This window comes from Diabrotica virgifera, chromosome 1 (genome assembly GCF_917563875.1).
Source record: "Diabrotica virgifera virgifera chromosome 1, PGI_DIABVI_V3a".
Lineage (NCBI taxonomy): Eukaryota > Metazoa > Arthropoda > Insecta > Coleoptera > Chrysomelidae > Diabrotica > Diabrotica virgifera.
In genome coordinates, this window is record NC_065443.1 from 210,523,701 (window position 1) to 210,548,660 (window position 24,960).

The window sequence follows — 24,960 nt, forward strand, 5'->3', positions numbered from 1 at the left end:
TGATATTTAGATCCCCTAATTATATGGCCGAAATATTTGGCATCTGCCTTTGACATCTGTTCTTTTCTAATTCCTCTGTGGCCCTGGATTTTACCTTTTTACCTTTCGTGATAAGCTAGGATTCTGTAGGTAATGGTCTCCTCTAATAACATACCCTAGGTGTGAAGTAAATACCAATTGAGGTAATAAATAAATAAAAATAGAATCAATCAATTTTTCGAAGAGAAAGTTCAGCCTCTCACCACTCTCACCACAAATGGACTGAAAAAATGAACAAGTAAACTTGCAATGGTCTGTACCTATGAACATAAAAGAATGGTGGACATAGACACAATTTCTAATAAATAGAAAGGGAATCTTCTAGTCCATAATACCTAGTAATTTTTTGACGTAGCATGACGTTATAATATTTAGCAATTTAAGTTTCTTTTTCTTAATGTTCCATCTTCTATCAAAGGTTGGATATCAACATGGCAATTCTTATTTTACTTACAGCAGCTCTAAATAGGTGGTTAGAGCTCTGACTTAACCATTCCCCTATTTTGTAATCAGGAGGTTCGTCTTCTTGCTACATCTCTTTTACCTTTTATTTTGCCCTCTATAATCAAACGCAGCAGACTATAACGAGGACTTACTATATGACCGAAATATTCAAGCTTCCGCATCTTAATTGTCTGTATAATTTCTTTCCTGTTATTAACGTTATCAAGAACTTCAATATTGCTAATTTTATCTACCCATGATATTCGTAGCATTTTTCGATATTACCAACGATAAAAAGCTTCCAATTTCTTAATCTCTAATTGTTTCAACGTCCAGGCCTCAGATCCGTAGAGCAAAGTTGTAAAAACGTAGCAGGGCAATAGCTTTATCCTTAAATCCAATCCTAGGTTTAATTTAAGTTTCAGTAATGACTTATAATGATGTTATATAATATGTTCTTCAATTTAACAACTTACCTGACTTATCTACATTCTATACAGTTGTCTAAACAAGGCTGAAATAAAAACAATTTATATAAGTGATTATGTTTATATCCCTTTTGCTAACATTTGTACAACTTAATGACTATAAACCCTTTTACTTTATTTTGTTACCCTCAATTTGTACAGGCCAAATATGATATGACGTTTCATAAAAATCTAACCTCACATAACCTAATTTGTTGCGTCAATTGTAGTTATTTATTAAAAATTGGCCTTAATAGTCTAATATTTCAGCTTTGTGTGGATATTTATAGAAATGGTGGATATACCGTTTTAGTTTGGTATTAAACTCAGTTCTGGATTTAGTATTGTAAGTTGATAATTGTTATCAAATCGCTCAGGGACCGTGCTCTATTTTTGAGTAAAATGTACTATTAATAAATAGTGAAAAAATGAATAAATAATATTAGTAATAAATCTGTACTTTTTGTATAAATGTAATAATACTGTAGTATTGATTTGAAGAACGGAAAACGCTGTACATATTTCTGTATTTTTTAAGGCGAATAGCTTCTTTTTTTCTAAGTAATTTTAGGTGTACATGTTATATTCTATATATCTGAAAAGTGAAAGATATTTGTGACAGACTTTCGGAGTGATCGATGGACTACTATAAACTTTTAAATTAAATGAGATGTTATACTTCGTACTCTGTAGATCAGTGAAATTGTCAGTAAACAAATCTGATTTATTAAGTTTTATTTTCCTATCCCTACATCAGAAATGTGTCTCAAAAGAAAAGTCTCTATGTGTCTCAAAAGAAAAGTCTTTGATCAGTGTGTGTTGCCAGTACTTACAGTAGGAAAAATGAGAGATTACCCATGAACGAACATATAAAACATGCTGTATTTTTTTGTCACTTTGTCACAAAAACAAATTGGCCAACGCAAGTACATGTAATACTTATATAAGCTGTTCTTATAGTACTGGTACTAGTTCATTATTTTCTGGAACATAGAAAAGATCTGTTTAATATGATCGCTTATGGGTAATCTTTCATTTTTTATACTATACCTATGGTGCAGAAACTTTAACAATAACCAAGAAAGTAAGAAATAAAATTTGTGTTGCCCAAAGAGCCATGGAACGCTCAATGTTAGGCATTTCTCGTCGGGATCGAATTACGAACAGGGAGATAAGACGGAAAACAGGAGTGATGGATGCCATAGAAAATATTATGACCCTAAAGTGGAACTGGGCTGGACACATAGCTAGAATGTCGGACAACAGATGGACACAGCGAATAATACACTGGAGACCAAGACAAGAAGCATATCAGAGTAGAGGTCGTCCGCCAACCAGATGGTCTGATGACATAAAACGGATCGACAAAAACTGGATGCAAACAGCACAAAACAGAAATGCATGGAAAATACTGAGGGAGACCTATATCCAGCAGTGGATAGATCCGGGTTGAATGATGATGATGATGATGATGACATCAGAAAATCTCCAAAATATCACTAGATACACTCCAAGACCCATGCGCTCTAAATAAAGTTTCTCGTGAAATTAACAAGTTTCATAAAATTGGACTAGAACAGTGGTTCTCAATCTTTTGACTCATGTACCACCAAATACTTTTTATTATTTTTGGTATCATCTAACTGAAATACCGAATTGTAATCAAGATACTGTACTAGTTGCAAGAACAGTAGAAGAATTACAACGATTACTTACAAACATAAATATTGCTTGCAACAATTATGGTATAAATATCAAAAACAAAAAAACCAAGTATATGGTCTTCAGTAAAAACATGACACAAACAGCAAAGTTAGTATAAACAGCATTCAAATTTAAAAAGTATCAAGTTACAAATACTTGGGAACTTTAATAAACGAAACTGGAGACCAAAATAATGAAATAAACATACGTAGGTATCAAAATTGCCAGGGCCACCTTCATACAGATGAGAAAATTCTTCTGCAACAGAGATATAAGCATCCATCTTCGATTAAGAATGCTGAGAGGTTACGTATTGAACACGCTATAATACGGTGTAGAGGCCTGGACTCTTTTTAAAAGAGCAACATAAAAAATATTGAAAGTTTCGAGATGTGGCGCTAACGTCGAATGTTAAAGATAAGTTGGGTTGAAAGAGTCACAAACTTTGAAGTAATACGAAGGACAGGAAAAGATCCAGAAATGTTGTTAACGATATAACAAAGAAAACTCGAATATTTGGGTCACCTGATGAAGGACATAAATAGGTATTACTTCAAAATATAATGCAAGGAAAAATAGAAGGAAAACGGAATCCAGGCCGCAGAAAAATGCCATGGTTGCGGAATTTGAGAGAGTGGTTTGGCTGCACCACTAATCAACTCTTTAGGTCAGCTGTAAACAAGGTCAGGATAGCCTTGATGATTTCAAATCTCCGATAGGAGTGGCACAAGAAGAAGAAGAACTGAAATACCTATATGGCTAGGTAATCTAATTAACTATAATAGTGGTGCTGATTTTGGCTGTTTTTGCGTTTTGTGTACCACCACAAATAATAATGATATGTACCACCAGTGGTACATGTACCACAGATTGAGAACCGCTGGACTAGAAGATAAATGATTGCTGTTAACAAACGATAACGACAATAATCACCGCCGCTCAAGAAAATCGTCTAAAACAACGAACAGTTAAAAATGATATCTTAAATCTAATGAACGTTCGAAGGCAGTCTTCATCATTATCAACACCACTCAGCCCTTTGCGTCCACTGCTGGACATAGGCCTCCCTCATTTTTGTCCATTGTGCTCTATTTTGAGCACTTTGCATCCGTAAGTATTTACTTATTATTTGCATATTCGGAGGCAGTGCAAATCTATAAACAGAGAAGAATCAGTGGCGTAGCTGAAGATTGCGGGGCCTCCCGCGACCATTTTTGTGGGCCTCGTATTATAAACATAACGACAACTAATAACAGTATAATTAAGTGTAAATAACAATATTTGGCCTTTCTTTGGTAAGTCTTCATTAGTTAGTATTAATAGATTTTTTGGGAATAGACATGAAAACCTATTATACATGTATCTTAATCCGACAAACCTATTAGTCTATATTTATCATTCAACGCTATTAGTAAGTTGTTGCAATATTATATCTAAATTTACATTGAAAACATTAAGTATAAAACTTTTTTTGTTAAAAGTTATTTTTTCGTCGCAGCTGAGCTCATCGTAAATTTTTTTTTACGTTTTATCCGTTTGTTTTTAAATTACGGTATAATACCCCACTATTCTGCTATTCCTGCTGCTTTGGCTAAAGTTTCGGAACACGAATTTCTCATTTCTAAATAGAAGATTATCAAGAGTTTTTTCAAAAAGTTGAAGGGTGACCGTTAACTCTGCCGTTTCAGATTGCAAAAGTGTTGATGTTAGATTAATAAAGTTAAGTATTTTAAAAGATGAAGTAGTTTTCAATCCTAATAGCAAAATTAATAATATTGAAAATATTAAAAATATTACTAAAAGATTTTTAAATTGAAAACTTATTGGTACATTTCCCTGGTGACACCTCCAAGGCTTCTACAATTTGCAAGCCAAATGGATGCTGCAGTGAAGACAAAGGGAAGGAATTCTACACTATGCAATTCACATCCCCCGTCTGCAGCTTGGTAAAGTTCCAACGGAAAATGCACCTGGTTACTCTACGGAGTAATACGACTATAAAATAAAAAATAAAAATGTATATCATTTTTTATTCAGTTGCAATGCGAAGGCAAAACAATCTTACTTTTCAATTAGAATACGGAGCGCAGTCCAGTCCTCTGAATCGCGATTTTCGGCTCTTATTGGAGCCTCGGCGGAAAGAACGTAGGCACTGTTCTCCATACCCTAACTGACCAGCGCCGAGAGTTTTTCCCACCCACTGCAACCGAAGTGAAGGTATTAGGTGACTGGCGTCATCTGGCAATTCCTTCCCTTTGTCTTCACTGTCGCATCCATTTGGCTTGCAAATTGTAGAAGCCTTGGAGGTGTCACCAGGGAAATGTACCAATAAGTTTTCAATTTAAAAATCTTAGTAATATTTTTAATATTTTCAATATTATTAATTTTGCTATTAGGATTGAAAACTACTTCATCTTTCAATTGCCAGATGATGCTAGTCACCTAATACCTTCACTTCGGTTGCAGTGGGTGACTCCAATAAGAGACTGGACTGCGCTCCGTATTCTAATTGAAAATTAAGATTGTGTTGTCTTCGCATTGCAACTGAATAAAAAATGGTATACATTTTTATTTTTTATTTTATAGTCGTATTACTCCGTAGAGTAACCAGGTGCATTTTCCGTTGGAACTTTACCAAGCTGCAGACGGGGGATGTGAATTGCCTAGTGTAGAATTCCTTCCCTTTGTCTTCACTGCAGCATCCATTTGGCTTGCAAATTGTAGAAGCATTGGAGGTGTCACCAGGGAAATGTACCAATAAGTTTTCAATTTAAAAATCTTTTAATTGCCAGATGACGCTAGTCACCTAATACCTTCACTTCGGTTGCAGTGGGTGGGAAAAACTCTCGGCGCTGGTCAGTTAGGGTATGGAGAACAGTGCCTACGTTCTTTCCGATGAGGCTCCAATAAGAGCCGAAAATCGCGATTCAGAGGACTGGACTGCGCTCCGTATTCTAATTGAAAAGTAAGATTGTTTTGCCTTCGCATTGCAACTGAATAAAAAATGGTATACATTTTTATTTTTTATTTTAAGTACTTTAGATTGAATAGCATGTAAACGACAAATTCAAAATTATTCATTTGCTCTAATAACTACTTGTCGGAAAACTCGACGCAAAGCCATAACAGCATCATGTCTGGATGACCACCGGGTTTCACATAACCTTTTAAGTGTTGGCAAACGCGATGGATCCAAAGTCATATGTAATAGTACATAGTACATCCTATCTTTTAATACTTGCACTAAAAAACAACCTTTTTAATTATATCCTAAAGAAACCAACTTCTGTACACCAACAACGGCATCATTCAACACTAGGTTCAGATTATGGGATGCACAATGAACATAGGAAGCTGTTTTTTCAATATCAGTTAATACGCCTTTGTGCGCCTGAATATACACCACTCGTAACGCTTCCCCCATCATACCCCTTTCCTCTGCAGTTGTGTACGGAAAGGTGCTTTGATTGTATAAATTTTAAAATTTCATTTATAAGACCTTCTGCACTTTGGTCTAACATGCGAATAAATGCCAAACAACTTTCAACAATTTCTGCAGAAGATAAATTATTTTCATCGCAAGTTACATAGGTACCGGAAAATAAAATTAAGCTGATCGTGTTTCGAAATATCTTGAGTGGTATTAGAATGATTGAATAAAATCAATTTTTTTTTATTAAATTAATCAACTTGTTTTCAGTTTCTTGAACCAGCCATAACTTCGTTTTGTATTTGGGGGCTCAAATAATTTGTTTTTTTACGTTATTGTTTTTATCGATTAATTTAGCTAAAACAGAATCATATTAAGCTAGTAAAAGAACCACCGACAAAAAATTACCTTTTTGGGATTCACTTTCATCTAAACTACCAACATGTCCACGAAACTACGAAACGCTAAAGTGCACCCGAAAAGAGTAAGAGTTACATCAATTACCCGCTTCATTACTTCCATTCAAATTCCCTATTTTGATGCTTATTACTAAAATATGTTTTTAGCCCAGTCGGGATAGCATTTGACCTTGCATTACGAACTGCCCCAAATTTTATTTTTCTAATCTTTAGGGAGGGTCAATATTAGTATAAATTTAAAATCTCGACTGAATTCCACCGTTGCGTTAGCCGCCATCTTGATTTTAAACGAGAACCGTTTTTGCTTAATATCTCATAACAACAGTTCTCATTTAAAATCAATATGGCGGCGAATGCAACCGCGGAATTCAGTCGAGATTTTAAATTTACACTACTATTGATCTCTCTTAAAGGATAGAATTATAAATTTTGGGTCAGCTCGGAAACAAGATTCAATTCAATAATTATAATCCCCCAACACTTTTTACTATTTTCCCATGTAACTCGGAAAATATCAACCGCATGAAAAAAATTGCTAAAAAGAAATTGTAAGAAAGTATATTTTGAACAATTTTAGTTTAAAATGGCGTAGATATTGAACAAAAACAATTGCTATAAAATCAATCAGGTCACGCTCGCGCGATTACCGCATACGTACTATGTTAAATATTAATTTTAGCAAAAAATGAAACAAATCAAAATTGTGTATAATTTAATTTTCTCTATTTTTGTATAGAAACATTTTTGTCGTAAAACTAATAATAAACGAAATAATTCAATAACTATGCTCTATCAATATTTTGCGCCATAACTCGGAAAATATCGACCGCACGAAAAAAATGTGATAATAGAAATTATAGAAAATCACATTTTTATCAATTTTGGTTCATATACTATTTGTTGAAAAGTTGAAAATGGCGTAGATATTGAGCTAAAACGGTTCTAGTTTAAAATCAAGATGGCGGCTAACGCAACGGCGCAATTCAGTCGAGATTTTAAATTTACACTACTATTGACCCTCCCTAAAGATTAGAAAAATAAAATTTGGGCAGCTCCTAATGCAAGGTTAGGCCTGTTGTTCGTCTAACCCGACTGGACTATTTGGTCCCCAATTTAAAGAAAGTAGAAGTATTAAGCTTGAAGGCTTTAAGGGGCCCCTCCTAACGTCGGCCCCCCGCCTTGCGGGCCTGTCAGCTACGCCACTGAGAAGAATACAATGAAATACATAAAGAAATCCGAAAAAGAATTAAAGTAGCAAAAGACTGATGCTACCAGTATCCTGTTTAAAAATTGAGAAACTGAGCAACGACACGATAGCTTACACTTGCATAAAAAACTAAAATAATTATCAGGCAAATCCAGAATTTACAAAGTATGTTGCAAGACTCTGGTGGTAGAATTATAAGTGATATTAAAGAACACTTACCGAATGGGAAAATTACATAACAGAATTATTTAAAAATGACCAAAGAATCTACGAAGATGTACCCTCTAGCAGAGATACAGGACCACCGATCCTAATCTCAGAAGGCCATCGACCAAGCGAAACGAAGCAAGGTCCTGGTCCTGACGAAATACCCACATAATTGTTACATCTATTAGATAACGAGAGTGTTGCGATTATCACCTCCTTTAACAAGGTATAAAGCAGTGGCAAATTATCAGACAACTGATTAGAATCAACATTTGTAACTAGTCCCAAGGAAAGGAAAACCACACAGTGTAGCGAATATCGACTTATCAGTTTAATGAGTCACACGACGCTCAAATTTTTATGAAAATATTGCATTGTCGCATAGGTATATTTATAATCTTTGTGAGGGGATAATTGGTGATAAGGAGTTTGGTTTCCGAAATGATATGGGTACTCGGGAAGCTCTTTTTTGCATGCGAATACTTCTACAAAGGGGCATTTAGTTTAGGAAAAATATTTACGTATTCTTTATAGATTTCGAAAACGCCTTTGGTAGAGTACCACATACATTACTACATATTTCAATGCTTGGACTTGGTCTGGACATGTGACATTAGATGGCTCAAAAATCTTTACTACAATCAGACCTCTTGTATTAAGGTGGATCAATAAGTTTCAGCTAGTTTCTATTAAGCGTGGTGTCAGACAGGGATGTGTTATGTCACCGACATTGTTTAATGCCTACACCAAACCAATTTTTGAGAAAGCGTTATATAACCGTCGCGAAGGTGTTCAAATCGGTGGTGAAATTATTAATAACATCAGATACGCAGATGACACCGACATAATGGCAGATAGTGTAGAAGACCTTCAAACCCTGTTGAATGTTGTAAACAACGAATGTTTACAACAATGGACAACGAGCAAGAGGAAGACCGAGACTTAGGTACCAGGACAACATAGAAACTGATTTAAAATCTATTGGAATTAGAGCATGGAGAAGAGTTGCCAGAGACAGGGGCGAATGGAGGATTGTTCTGAAGAAGGCTTTGGCTCATAAAGAGCTGTAACGCCACTGATGATGAAACAACGAATGTACTGCAAAGCAAAGGGCTTAACAATCAACGCAAAGAAACCAAAATGGATGGTGGTCGGAAAAATTAATATCGAAGACTCAGTACTAAAATTAGATATGGTGTATTCCACGAATATACGTCTGTTTTGGATTATCGCGACAATGAATATTTTAGTGTGCAACATAAGAAGTACGAAAGTATTTTGCTATAATAATTAGTCCAATAAACAACAATAGATATAATTTGCAATTTACTTTCGTTCTTCATATTTTGCACAGTAAAATATTCGAGGCATAATCCTGTTTCTATGAGCTATGGTTTTAACGTCTATCAGTAGGGTGCTAACCTGGCTGTAGACCCTCTCCTCCTTTATCCGGGCTTGAGACCGGCAACAGTTCTGTCGAGCTACTCGATCACACCAAACAAAACTGCATGGATTGACTATCTAAAAAAGCTCTATGCAGAGGAAGAACAAATGATGCTAGAACCGGAAACACCAGAAATTACCACAAATGAAGATGTTAATATAAGTGCACAGGAAGTACGAAAAACACTCGAAAAGCTCAACAACAGAAAAGCTGCAGGTAAGGATGGAATACCAAACGAATTACTGAAATATTGTGGAGCAGCAATGACAGAACAATTAACAACATTAATTAACAAAATCATAAAACACAATAAAATACCGGAAGAATGGAGAACAAGCGAACTAATTCTACTATTCAAAAAGGAGATAAAAGGCAGCCAGAAAACTACAGAGGTATCAACTTGTTAAATACTACCCCAAAACTTACAACTAAAATCTTACCAAGACATAATGAATCAGAGGATAAGTTTAGCAGATGAACAACAGGGTTTTTGTACTGGAAGATCGTGTACAGATGCAATACTCGTCATAAAGCAAATTACTGAGAAATCACTAGAGTATAATAGACCAGCATTTCTATGTCTGATTGACTTAAAGAAAGCATTTGACAGAGTAGTAAGATGTAATCCATCTTCTGTATAATAGAGAAGTCCCTCTACATATCATAAAAACTATTGAGAACGTCTACCAAAACAACAAAATGGAAGTCAGAATAGATGGACAACTTACAGAACCTATAGATATAGGCAGCTGAATAAGACAGGTAGACTCAATGAGTCCTATGCTTTTCAATTTAATCATAGATGAAATCATCAAAAACGTCAACAAAGGAAGAGGATATAGAATGGGAAACAAAGAAGTAAAAATACTCTGCTACGCAGACGGCGCAATATTGATAGCCCAAAATGAAGATAGTCTTCAAAGATTAGTCCACAGATTTAGCATAAGAGCAAAAGAATTCAATATGACAATTTCATCTCAGAAAACCAAAACAATAGTAATCAGTAAAGAACCAATCAGATGCAAAATAGAAATTGATGGTATCAGTATTGAACAAGTAATGGAAGTAAAATACCTTGGAGTTACATTATCAAGTTACGGAGACCTAGACAAAGAACTGAGAAATCAAGTACAAAAAGCAAATAGATTGGCAGGATGTCTTAATAACACTATATGGCGAAACCGACATATTAACACTGAGATGAAGTCAAGAATCTATAAAGCCAGTGTAAGATCAATAATGACATATGCATCAGAAACAAGACCCGATACAGCCACAACACAAAGACTACTGGAAACGGCAGAGATGAGAGTACTGAGAAGAATTACAGGAAATACACTGAGAGATCGAAAGAGGAGCGAAGATATTAAAAGACAATGTAACGTACAGTATATAACCGAATGGACACTAAATAGAAAAAAAGAATGGAACAACCACATAACCAGAATGGGGGAGACACGTGTGGTCAAAATAGCACTGAGATAAAGTGAGTGTGAGATAAATCACCAATCGGTAGAAGAAGTATCGGCCGACCGCGCAAAAGATGGAGTGACAACCTTCCATAGAGGTATCAATCCGCCAATGAACAAGCAGAATTGCTTATAAAGAGGAAGAAGAAGAAAATATTCGTTGTCGCGATAATCCAAAACAGACGTATATTCGTGGAATGGGGTATAATAAAATCCCGAAATAAAAAGGGTAGCTGGATTGATAGCAGGGTTGAAAGTGATGAGGAAGAACAAAACTTACACGAAAAAACTTTATTAGCTGGCGTTCTGTACTGTGCACTAGTTCTGTCATTGGCCACACGTTTAAGAATATTTAAGTACTACGCCTTGTCAGTTTTGTTCTATGGATATGAAACCTAGACAACAAAAATTAAAATCATTAACAAATTAGAAGCGTTAGAACAAATCCCATGGACCGCACATATATCTAACGAACGTTTTGCACACATATCTAACGAACGTGTGCTAGAGACCACGCACAAAGAGCGAGAATTGATCAACATCATAAAAATGAGAAATTTTCAATACTTCGATTATATAATGAGAGGATCTAAATATCGATAGTTGAAGGGAGTCTAAGTTTTGCTCGCGTTAAAGTTCCAACTTTCGACGGAAAGTCTTCGTGGAACTGGTTATTACTCTTTGAAAAGAAGCTTTGGGTGTACTTGAGACCATATAGCAGTAGAGGAGACGAATGATTTTGAACTTTGAACAACTTATGAAGAGACTAAACATGCGATGTGGTCACGAACATTTGGAGTATGTCTATCAGGCGCGGCTTAAAAATCGAAGACAAAAGAAAGATGAAGCTATTCAAGAATGTCAGCTTAGATATTGCCAGGTTAGTAGGATTTGCTTATCTAACAGCTCCCGAAGACATGATGGAAATGTTGGCTGTTCAAACATTTACTGATGGTCTTCGTGATTTTGAAATGCAGAGGACACTGCGATTAGCTCATGGCTCGTCACAAGTCCGAGGCCCTCGAGTTCGAATCAGCCACGCAGGTCTGGTGGGTACAGTAAAGTTCAAACTGTGAAAGAAGAAGAGGATGAAGACAAACTTGACCAGCTTGTTGATATGGTGAAAGGCATTACATCGAAGAAAACGAAGACCATGAATTGCTGCAGTTGTGGTAAAAAGGGACACGCACGGAGCTTAAGTAAGAACGCAAATCAAGAAACCCGCCAGCAGGAAATACGAGAACGGACAGGCCCTAAGGGATCAGCTTCGACTCGGAACTTCCCTAAAGACCATTTAAAGCTTCTTTGAAATGTCGTGAATATAGTGTATGTAGAAGTAGATGGAGAAATAATTGGTAACAAGTATACATTGTTGGTGGATACCGGAGCGACCAGGACCATTATACGACCGTCATTTATAAACAGCCGTAAGAAACTCTTACCAACGAAGTTGCGACTCCGGACTACCACAGATGAAAATGCCAACACCCACGGAGAAATCCAGATACAATTAGGAATTGGAGCAGAAAAGTTCGTCCATACTGTCATAGCTGCTGGTATCGTTTACCGTGACATCGAAGAGAATGTTATATTAGGAATGGACATAATGAATCTGCAAGGATTTCAATTGAATTTTAAGAATAGAGTAATGAAAATTGGCAACCAGGAGGTATTTCTTCATCCACATGATGACAGCACTGTGCTAGCAGCCATTAAAGAAGATACAGTTGTGCCTGCGAGGATTGAAACGATCATCGTAGCGCGGCTACAGAGAATTGTAGATGAAGAAACACCTGTTATTATGGAGCCATGGAACCATGATGAGAAGGTTGGCCGAGGAATCATAATTGGAAAGGAATTGGTTACTTCTGCTAAAGAAATTCCCGTGAGATTGATTAATGTCAATGACTACCCAGTGACCATCAAGATCAAGAAGGAGACAAAAGTAGGAACTTGTGTACCCGTGACGTCCATAATCCGCCAGACGACAACATCATACAATTCCAACGACAAGTTCGACCAAATGGTTGCAGTTGCAGGCCAGTCTCTAAATCAAGTGGAGAAAAGGAAATTAAGGGAATTTCTTCGGCGGTATCGTGACATATTCGTACCGAAAGGAGGAAAGACAGGGAGAACTACCGTTGTCAAACATAAAGTTGACACTGGTAACGCTAGGCCAATTCGTCAAACAGCTCGACGATTAGCACAGGCGAAGAGAGAGGAAACTAAAAGGATTGTTTAAGAAATGAAGAAAGACGGGTAATAGGACCTTTTACGAGCCGATGATGGGTCTTTCCGGTAGTCCTGGTCAAGAAGAAAGACGGAACTGCGAGGTCCTGTGTGGACTACCGATTGTTGAACAATGTTACCAAGAAAGATAGTTATCCTCTGCCTCCGATCGACGATACATTGGCTGGAAGTAAATTGTTTTCTTCTACGTTGGACATGAAGTTGGGATATTGGCAGGTAGAAATGGACCCAGTGGATAAGGAGAAGACAGCCTTCACTACAGGATCTGGATTGTGGGAATTCAAAGTTGTGCCGTTTGGACTCTGTAATGCTCCTGCGACATTTGAGAGGCCTATGGAAAATGTGTTGAGAGGGTTATCTTGGAAAACGTGCCTGGTTGTATTTAAACGACATAATTGTTTTGGTGGAGACTTTTGAAGACCATCTGAAGAATTTAGAAGACGTTTTTAATTGACTTAAAGCTGCCCAGTTGATGTTAAACCCTAAGAAGTGCCCTATTTCAAAGTCAAGTCAATTATTTAGGTCAGCAAGGAAGGAGTGGCCGTGGATAAAGGAAAAATTGATTCCATTAAGGAATGGCCTGAACCGACTGACAAACATCAAGTGAGAAGTTTTCTGGGACTATGTACTTACTATCGAAGGTTCATCAAGAAGTTTGCAGATATCGCTAAGCCATTAACGCGACTTATAGAGAAAGCAGGGGCGTGCAGTCCATGGAAGCAAGGGAAGCATTGCTTCCCTTGGTTTCCGTAGTAATGCCGTACCATCTGAGTAAATGAGATAATTTTAAAAAAATTGAACAAACACATAATAAGCAGGATTTTAAGTTGCGTACGAGAACAGTGGTGTCATGGTGTGGGAACGCGTGGGAACGCCGTTCCCGCACTGGTTAACAAAAGTTAAAAATAATAGAGAATTTAGGTTTTGTAAACAAAAATTAGCAGTGCGTTCCGGCACTGCGTTCCCGCACTGCTAATTTTGCCATGACACCACTGTACGAGAATATTTAATTATGTAGTACAAGCAGCAAGTACCTACCTAATAAGAAAAGACAAACGTATTTTACTCTATTTTTGTCATACAGTAAATAACTAAGCAATGAAATAGGTACCCATACTAGTATAAGCAGCGCTGTATGCTGCATCCTTCCGTACTCGGACCATGATCGTATTTCTACGGTGGTATTCGGAGTTATATCGGCATAATAATCTGATTTTTAAGTTGCTTCTCTCCAGCGACTCAAGCCTATGTAAAAATCATCGGGGTTAGATGGTGAGCGGTGAGTTCAAATTTGGGGCATATCTTTAGCTTATAAGCAGTTTTGTCAATTGCATAGGAAGATGTTTTTGGTGAATTTAAATGGGATTTACCAGCATTTGACAATGACGGGCTTCGTTGACTGATTTTTTGAAAGTATGAAGATGGATTTTATTGAATTATTTATATAAATAAGTACATAGAATTATTTATATTATAAATACTAAATATAAATATTATTTATATAAATATATTATAAAATATGTATTAGTGTTTTGGAAAATGGTGAAAATGTGAAATGTGGGATACAGAAACCATAAATAGCTCGAGAGGATTTTTGGATAGTTTAAAAGATTATTTGAATTTTACTTTATAACTTAGCTTTTTTCAGAAATATTTCCATTCTCAGATAATTTATTTAATGTATTGCAATGCAAGATAAACGAGATTGGTTTCTGTGTAAAAAAATTAGTGTATTTAAAGATATTATTAACAAAAAGAGAGAGATGACTTTGAAAAATGCTCGAATAATATGATGGCAAGAAGTTAAGTTAAGCCTAAAAGGAAACGAATAGGTACGCACTGATAATGTTGGAGATGTCGAATCGTGCTACCGCCAACTATACAATTTACCAGATTTTCGATCAAATATGTCAACGAATGGAAAATAGGTTTTAAGAATTTTGATGACCTAGACTTTCTTTAGCTGTGCAATTTTAATACATTAAAAAAACACATTGGTGTGAGTTTTTATTCAATCTCACCCCACCGTGGCAAAAATGGTTTAATTATTACCTTTTGCCTAATTGGACATAGGTGAATATTTTAGGACCACACCCGTATGTCCCGTCCTTCGATATAAACAAAATAATGAACTTTTAGGAGAACTGGTTCGAATAATTTGATTTGGTCTGGTTTTAAAGGTGCTAATTAATACGATAGAAAGGGTTGTGTATTAGCGATAAATAAGGGTATCCGGCGAACAAAACATTTATTAACAAAAAAAAACAACGAATTTAACAAATAAGCGGCTTAACGATAAATGATATTCTTAATAGCAAACGAGAGAGAGTAAGAGTCTTTTTAATCTATTAATTATTGCGGAGAGAGTATTTTTACGGCGAAGAGAGACGCACAAGCGAACAAAGTGTTCATCTCTGACATCAGAAAGAGACTACTGAAATTCTATTCAAATCTCTGCACTATTATCTTTGATAGTTTAGTTTACACTATTCGCCCTGCAAAGGGCAAAACACATGTTACACTTCTTTGGCAACATGACCTGCTTTTACCCCGAAACGATAAAAATGCAGATGTCTATTTTATGAAACACACAACGCTACACTCAAGTTTTTCAGAGAATTAAATATTTTAAACACAATACAGATTGTCCCAACAGATTTACAGAGAGATATTTTTATAAAAGCAAATTAATGTAAATAACTGTTGTTTTCACAACATACTCCCCCGCGTTGAAGCACTGGCTTTAACATAAACCTAACCTAACATAAATCAACTTACAACGTTCTTAAGCGAAAACACTAAACTTAACTTAATTTTAACAGTCATTTGGTAGAGGACACAATTTGTTAATAGAGCGCTTGAAGACTCCATCTTTAGTTTTGACCGATGCAACTCTTACTCGGCCATCCTTTCCGGGAAAGACATCAATCACTCTTGCTAGAGCCCAGTAAAGAGGAGGAGTGTTATCTTCAATCAACAAGACGAGATCGTTGGGCTCTAGGTTCTTATGAGGAAGAAACCATTTAGGGCGATTTTGGAGTCTGTTCAAGTAGTCAATTGACCATTTTTTCCAAAACATTTGCTGGAGTTTAGAGAGATGTTGCCATAAACTTAATCTATTTTCGGGAATGTGGATTACATCCCTTTCAGGAAATGACGTAAGAGATTGTCCAATCAAGAAATGTCCAGGGGTCAGATAGGTTAGATCAGAGGGATCATTTGAGAGGGAGCAAAGCGGTCGAGAGTTGAGCACAGCTTCAATTTGAGTGAGAACAGTGGTAAATTCTTCAAAAGTGAGCTTAATATCACCCATGAGTCTACGGATATGATGCTTTGCGCTCTTTATAGCGCTTTCCCAGATGCCACCATGATGAGGGGCTCGAGGAACTATGGTTTTCCAGCGAATATGCGATGATGCCAAAAAATCATTAATAGAGCGAGAGTTTTCTTTTTCTTTTAAAAACTTATAAAGTTCAAACAACTGATTACGAGCTCCCAAAAAGTTCGTGGCGTTGTCACTGAATATAGTCTGAGGGAGGCCTCTACGGCTAATAAAACGATTTAGAGCGAGAAGAAACGTCTCTGTAGAAAGGCCGGACACGACTTCGATGTGAACAGCTCGAGTCGATAGACAAACGAAAAGAGCAATATAAGATTTTATCAAGGGAGCTTTGCGGAGTTTGGAAGCTTTAATCTGAAAGGGGCCACCAAAATCTAATCCTACATGAGCGAATACTCGAGAGGATTGCAAACGTTCCTTTGGCAAATCTGCCATAATCTGAATAGCGGGTTTGGCATTAAATCTAAAACAAACCATACATTGGTGTATGACCTTTTTAACTTCACGTAGTCCATTTAAAGGCCAATATTTAAGTCGAATTTGAGATAAAGTATTTTGAGGACCAGAGTGACAAAGTCTGATATGTTCTCTCTGAAGAATGAGACGTACTACACGATTTTTTGAGGGAAGGAGAAGAGGATATTTTTGATCAAATGTGACGTCTGAATTACCAAGGCGACCTCCTACACGCAGCATTTCATTTTCATCCAAAAAGGGGTTTAAACGTAAAAGAGACTTATTGGATAGAGTTTTACCTTTTTTAATCTCAGAAATCTCAAGCGAGAAAGAAGAATACTGAAGCATCTTAACAATCTTCAGTTCAGCGTTTTGAAGTTCGCTTACTTCAAGAGAATTTGATAACTTATGAGAAGGCGATTTGGCATTATTGGCAAACCTGAATATAAATGCTAAAGTTCTTACAAACCTTGAAAAATTAGAGAACCTATCAGAAAGAGAGGTGAAAAAATCTATTTGATCATTTCGAATGTGAAGAGTTACTTTCCTTTCTTCGGGTAACTTGGAGGTATAAACTTTTGGATTGTATTTCAACAAATCCAACCGAGATTGATTCAAAAATTGAGGACCATGAAACCACAAAGAAGATTTAAGTATTTCAGCGGGTAGCATTCCTCGGGAGAGTATGTCGGCAGGATTCTCTTTGGATCGTACGTGCCTCCAATGAGCGTTAGGAGAATTATCTAAAATTTGTGCAACCCTATTTGCTACAAATTGAGTCCAACGAGAGGGATGCGAACGAAGCCAAGCGAGAACAATTTCTGAATCCGACCACATATTTATAGAGTCTAAGCGAGAGAGTTTTTCTTCAATAATATTAGCAATCCTTGCTGTGAGCTTACTACACAATAGCGCACCCATGAGTTCCAATCTTGGGAGAGTCAAGGGTTTTAGCGGAGCGACACGACTCTTAGATGCTAAAAGTGAACAAGATACTTGTTCTGATCTATAAATCACACGTAGGTAGATGCAAGCTCCATAAGCCTTTAAACTTGCATCCGAGAATGAGTGAATCTCAACACTGGTGATTTCTTGACTTAAGAAGAGACACCGAGGTATATTTAAATCCTTAAAATTAGAGAGACTGCGAACAAAATTTAGCCACTCATGCAACGTATCTGCATCTATGATATCGTTCCAATTAATTTTGGAAATCCAAATTTGTTGCATGATTAATTTAGCGACAACTGTAACTGGGTTAATTAGGCCTTGAGGATCAAATATTTGGGCAATCATTGACAGTACTTCTCTCTTGGTGTACGAGTCCTTTAAGGTAAAATTTGGGAGAGAGATTGAGAAGGTGTCAAGAATAGGATTCCAACATAAACCTAAAACCTTATTGGAGCCATTATCTGGAGCTATTACATAAGTAGTGTTCGAAGAGAGAGAAGAGATATTTTTTAAAAACAAGTCTGAGTTAGAACACCATTTATGGAGAGAGATACAAGCGGTTCCAAGCAAACTAGTTATTTCCTTATGAGCTTTAAGGAGAGTCTGTACATCATTAGCGCCATAGAGAATGTCATCAATGTAACAACTATTTTGAAGAGCATCACTGGCCAGAGGATACTCAATCTGATGAGTTTGTGCCAGTTCCATTAAACAGCGAGTACTCTGAAAGCTAGCGCTTTTAGTTCCATACGTGACGGTTTGCAATTCAAGACACGCAATGTCTTTTTCAGGGGAGTCACGCCACAGAATATTTAAAAGAGAGGTTTGAGCAGGATTTATTCTAACTTGTCTATACATTTTTTGTATATCCGTTGTAAAAACGAAGGAATACAATCTAAACCGTAGCAAAATGTCAAAAAGTTCCGGTTGAAGAGTAGGACCTTTGAGTAAAATATCATTGAGCGAATAACCACTAGAGCTTTTCATCGAACCATCAAAAACAACCCTAAGCTTTGTTGTTAAAGATTCTTCCTTAAACACACAGTGATGCGGTAGAAAATATTTATTTTCTAACTTTTCGTTGGTTAGAGAGAGAGGCACTATTTTCGCATGTTCGAGAAGAAGATATTCATTAATGAAAGATTTATATTGAGCGTATGTACTTTCGTTTTTTAAGAGCCTATGTTCTAATTTCATAAATCTTTTAAAGGCCATTTTAAAGGATTCACCTAACATTTTATTAGCGTTTTCAGAGACAAATGGAAGATTTACTTGAAAGCGGCCTGAAGGTAATACAAGAGTAGTTTTGCTAAATATTTGTTCCGCTAATTCTTCATCGGGAGTTAATTTACTAACGAGGGGAACTTCTTCAATTTCGAAAAATTGTTGAAGCAACTTATCCAACTGATTTTCTTCGGGTTCGGATTGAACAAAGAGAGAAACATTTGACTGAGAGATAGCCAAATGTGAATTACGGTGAAAAACCTGAGGATTAATTGTACCAAAAATAACATAGCCTAAGTGAGTATTCTGAAGAATGGGAAGATTTTTTCCTAACCGTATAAATCCATCCGTCAATAATTCACTATAGATATCACCAGCTAGAAGCAAATCAATTTTACCCGGAACAGAATACGAGGGATCTGCGAGAGTGAGATCCTGTGGGACTTTTATTTTACTTCTATCTATAGTAGCTCTAGGAAGCCTACAAGTTATACTATCGAGTACAGCGAAAGAAGTTTTAAAACTTCTGTCCTTTACATTATAGGGGAAAAATTCTAAGTTTAACATTTCGTTTGAGAGTGAGGTGTTTTCGGATATGGTTGATATCTGTAGCTGTTTAAAATAAGGGATGAGTTTTAACTTCTCAACCAAATCACGAGAGATAAACGAATGTTGGCTCCCATTATCTAGGAGCGCTCTGGCATGCATGGGTCTGCCGTCTTTCGAATAAACGGTTACTAAAGCGGTAGCCAACAATACATCAGTTTTAACTGATAAAGCGGAGAGAGATGTGGCTGCCTGAGAATCTGGAGACTTTTGCATATCTAAAGGAGGTCTGGATGAGCTAGTAGAAGCTTCATTTTGGCTGCGATTATTAAAAGAATGCTGAGTAGATATGGGAGCGACAACACGAGAAGCACCTTGAGAATTTTGAGGAGTTTGAGCATTGCGCTCACGAGAGAGAGCTTGCCTATTGATGTTATTAGAGGAGGAGACATTTTCAGAGGTTCCATGGAGGGATGAGTGATGATGACCCCCACACAAAGTACATGATCGAGTAGAGCCGCAATCTTGAGAGAAATGTTTACTACCCAAACAATTAAAACACAGTTTCTTACCTTTTACAAAATTAAATTTTTCCTGTAAAGAGAGGCATTTAAAATCATTACACTGATAAACCTTATGAGCATTACTTCTACAAAAAGTACAATTATTATCAGAGAAAGAGTGTGATGGTTGGTCAACTGATGAGAAGAAAGATGTTTTTGATTGAGACCTGTTATTAACCTTTTTATCATGATCTGAAACATTTAATTTTTCCTGAATATCACACTTTTTCTCGAGAAATTTAAAAAACTGTGAAAGGGTAGGTAAGGTCTTTGTCCCAATATCATATTCAAAGGCCCTATGTGTAGAAAAATCTAATTTTTGTAAAAATATTTCAATTAATAGTAAATCCCAATGCTCAATTGGTACGGACATATTTTTCAAAGCGAGCAGCGTCTGCTGAGCTAGAGTTAAAAATTCGCGTAACGCCTTTGAATTACTTTTAACTAGAGATGGAGCCTTTAACAATTTTTGAATGTGTAAGCTAATCACTCGCGATTTGTTTTCGTAACGATCTTTGAGAGTTTTTACAGCTATATCGAAATTTTCGTCGATAACTTCGATGTTGTCGATCAACTGGAGGGGTTCATTTCGCAGGAACGATTTAAGGTAAATAAATCGTTGCACATTATTGAGTTCTTCATTGTTCACTATTAGCGTCTCGAAGAGCTGGTAGAACGAGTTGAACTCAGAGAATGACCCGCAGAACGTTTGCATGGTGATCTCCGGAAGCCTAACCTTAGCAGTGGCCACAGTTGACTGAGTGCTATTTGATCTGAGAGGAGGGGGGCCCAACAATAACTCGTCCATCTTACGCTGTAGGCCCGCGAGAATGGAGAAATATTTTTGCTCAGTTGTTACCCTGTCTTCTGCTTCAGTACCGGCTTCATCAATCTCGTCTATCTGATCCATTATTTCTTCATATTTTAAAAAACAGGTTTTTAATTCTGTTTGCCGAAATTGAAATTGTAGCGCATCCTTTTCCGTACTAGCCTTTTGTGAGAGCCAGTTTTCGATCCTTGTAATTTTAGCCTTCAAAGGCGTCCTTTTTTTCTTGAGGTCTTCCATTTCTATCCCGAATTCGATTGAACACACGGCGAGAGAGAGTCTATCGATACGCGGCAAAATCTAAATTACACTGGAGAGTTTTTTGTCAATTAACAAGCGCGGCGAGAGAATAAGAGTCTAAGTTTCACAGAGAGATACAGCGTCTACGTTAAATGTCTACAAAAGTGTTTTTGACCGTAAAATGTCTTTGAGCAGAGTTTACCTTGGATCAGCAATAAAAGTTTTAAAAAATGGAAAAATCTCACCAAATTAGTCCAATTGATAAAGCAACAGGTGGCAGCTACTAACCACACACAATAACTTCACTTTCTTTTACTTAGAGTTTATCGCGACGCGAACTAACAAGTCTTGTAGAGGTATTACACACAAAAATGTCCGAAAAAGCGGCACAAACGCGAAAACCAACCAAAAATCCGGGTCGATGTAGACCATCAAATGGTGTGAGTTTTTATTCAATCTCACCCCACCGTGGCAAAAATGGTTTAATTATTACCTTTTGCCTAATTGGACATAGGTGAATATTTTAGGACCACACCCGTATGTCCCGTCCTTCGATATAAACAAAATAATGAACTTTTAGGAGAACTGGTTCGAATAATTTGATTTGGTCTGGTTTTAAAGGTGCTAATTAATACGATAGAAAGGGTTGTGTATTAGCGATAAATAAGGGTATCCGGCGAACAAAACATTTATTAACAAAAAAAAACAACGAATTTAACAAATAAGCGGCTTAACGATAAATGATATTCTTAATAGCAAACGAGAGAGAGTAAGAGTCTTTTTAATCTATTAATTATTGCGGAGAGAGTATTTTTACGGCGAAGAGAGACGCACAAGCGAACAAAGTGTTCATCTCTGACATCAGAAAGAGACTACTGAAATTCTATTCAAATCTCTGCACTATTATCTTTGATAGTTTAGTTTACACTATTCGCCCTGCAAAGGGCAAAACACATGTTACACTTCTTTGGCAACATGACCTGCTTTTACCCCGAAACGATAAAAATGCAGATGTCTATTTTATGAAACACACAACGCTACACTCAAGTTTTTCAGAGAATTAAATATTTTAAACACAATACAGATTGTCCCAACAGATTTACAGAGAGATATTTTTATAAAAGCAAATTAATGTAAATAACTGTTGTTTTCACAACACACATTTTCCTGAAAAACAAACAAAATCTTTGATGCGTCTTTATGGACAATATTTTGACTTGATTTAATTAAGTTCAGAACTAACAGCTTTATATGAGACTGAGGATATTGAGTATTGACACAAAAAATATTGCCAGTGAGTTACTAATATTTTTTCCACCTACCTCTACCGAAACTATACATTTCCTGACCTGATTGTAGGGAGGAAAGGCGTACCTACTTTTCGTCCCTAGGGAGACAAGGTACTTTTACTCCCTAGGGAGTAAAGAAATGTCACAATATCCACGTTTGTACAAGGAAGTTATAGACAAGTTTTCGAAAAATGGTAGAAGAACTGAATTACATTATAAATAGGTGTTTTTACAATTTTTTTTATAAATTGCTTCCCCTGTTTCAAATTTCACCGCACGCCCCTGAGAGAAAGCAAGGGATTATTGCCGGGATAGGGACTGCCAAACGGCCTTTGAAACCTTGAAGAGGCATTTAACCCTTATCCGGGCAAGGTGGGTCCAACGGGCCCGAGACGCCAATTCTTTTATCAAAAAGTGATAAAAAATTTTTATTGAATTTTATGCATCACCGAATTTGTGAAGTATGTTTCCTTCAACATTGTCATGAGCTATTCAAAATATTCATTATCATTTTTGAAATTATTGCGTCGAAAGAATTTTGTCACGTAGAGGGGCAACACGGGTCCGTCGGACCCTATTTTTATTTATACCTTAAGTCTAAATCTTTGTTACAGAAGTTAAACTGGCAGTCAGGTATTGTTTTTGTGGATTATCTAAACGACTTTTATGATTCCGGAAATCCAATAATAAAGTCTAAACGTGTCACAAACAATATAAACATATCTTTGATGTGAACATCAAAGAGATGCTTACAATAGGTGTTATATGATTCTAAATGAATTTTAAAAACTGATAATCATTGTTGGAATGCAATAATATTGTTAGGTAGGTACCTATACATATTTTGAAATAAATAATGCCTCTGCTACCAGTCGTTTGATATCCATGTTACGATATCAAACTAACTCCTAAAATTATATTAAATTATAGTGAAAGTAGATAGTGCTAATACAATTTATTAGCAAGATATTGCTAATAATTTATGGGATTCCTATGATAAAGAATCTCCTGAAGTAGGTAGCATTGAAGGTGACTCTGAAATTGAAGATAATTTTTCGGAAACAAGTGAAGAGGATGATCAGCAAGTAGTATTGAGTGGTAATGAAAAATAATGTGCAGCTACAAGTTCCCAGATTTCAGAGTGTGTAATTTTTGAAACTAAGGATGGAATTAACTGGAAGAGTTAACCACAACCGACAGGACGTATGCGATACTGCGCAGGCGCGGATTCAAGGGGGGTCAATTGCCCCCTCCTTGAGACTTCGCCTGGTGTCGTCTATTTTTAAGAAAGAGATAATTACTATTGAAAATAAATAGTGAGTTTTGTGTCCTGTTGACAACTGAATAACGGAATGAAACATAAAACAGAATTCCTTCTCCAAAGTATGTCTTCTCGGTCTTACTGTATGGTGTCGAGTCTTGGACTGTAAATAAAATCGATCTACTTACCTAAATCGCCTTGAGGCTTTCGAAATGTGGTTCTATAGAAGAATTTTAAAAGTATCTTGGGCGAAGAAGATTCGAAACTCCACAATACTAGAACGTCTCAGCAAGACTACTGAGATTATAGAAGGCATCAAGAAGAGAAAAGTGAAGTATTTTGGACATATAATGAGAAGTTTCAAATATAGGTTGCTACAAAATATTATGCAAGTGAAAATAGAAGGCAAACGCAGTCCAGGACAAAAAAGTACTTCGTGGTTGATTTAGGGTGGCCGTGAATAAAATTAAGATAGCTATGATATTAACTAACGTTCTGAAAGCACATGGTACATGAAGAAAAATAGCCCATACCGAAAAAGAATCGTGCGTCCGCGAGTGACGAGAACATTTTTATTTCATTGCCCCCTCCTTGCAAGGTTGCTGGATCCGCCGTTGATACTGCGACATAATAAAAAGCAAAGTGCATAAAGTAATGTTAGTCCCTGGTCAAAGTGTAGATGATCCTGTTGATTCCTTTTGTTTGTTTGTGGACGAAAAAATTATGAACGAAATAGTGAAGTGTACAATTAAGAAGGAAGCCTAAGAAGTCCTGGGGATAGAGAACTGGAAATATTGCGACTCTACAGAGCTATATGCCTCTATTGGACTACTACTAACTGCAGGGCACCTGAGTGCCAATATCCATAGTGTAGATATATTTTGTAGTAAGTTTTATGGACCTACTATATTTAAAGCTACCATGGGGTTAAAACGATTCAAAAATTTGCTAAGATTTGTTCGATTTGACGATAAGGACACGAGGTCTGAACGCAGACGGAACGACAAATTAGCAGCAACACGCGATGTGTGGAATCAAGTCAACCAAACCTTTCAGAAATACTATTTACCAGGAAAACGCATAACGGTAGATGAGCAACTTGTTCCGTATCGAGGTAGTCTTTATTTGGCTCTAATTGTTTATTACTTGTTGATAAGTATTTTTTCTACAAAAGTTTTCTTGCA

General features: G+C 36.5%; 1 protein-coding gene across 1 annotated transcript; it reads right to left on the bottom strand.

Moving 5' to 3' along the window:
* Nucleotides 1–964: 964 nt before the first annotated feature.
* Nucleotides 965–21,226, bottom strand: LOC126892779 (uncharacterized). Its single transcript, XM_050662488.1, has 3 exons — nucleotides 19,790–21,226; nucleotides 19,100–19,663; nucleotides 965–997 (listed from the first exon to the last, which is right to left on the bottom strand). Exons 1-3 carry the CDS (start codon nucleotides 21,224–21,226, stop codon nucleotides 965–967), a joined length of 2,034 nt encoding a protein of 677 aa, XP_050518445.1.
* Between the last annotated feature and the right edge of the window lie 3,734 nt (nucleotides 21,227–24,960).

What these genes read in the sequence shown, in the direction of transcription:
- LOC126892779 (XM_050662488.1), bottom strand. Translation starts at nt 21,226, where the DNA reads ATGGAAGACCTCAAGAAAAAAAGGACGCCTTTGAAGGCTAAAATTACA. An exon ending in TATTGTTGGCTACCGCTTTA is followed by an intron (nt 19,664 to 19,789) that starts GTAACCGTTTAT and finishes TATTTTAAACAG; the next exon opens with CTACAGATATCAACCATATC. An exon ending in TACCTTCAGGCCGCTTTCAA is followed by an intron (nt 998 to 19,099) that starts GTAAATCTTCCA and finishes TTTTTATTTCAG; the next exon opens with CCTTGTTTAGACAACTGTAT.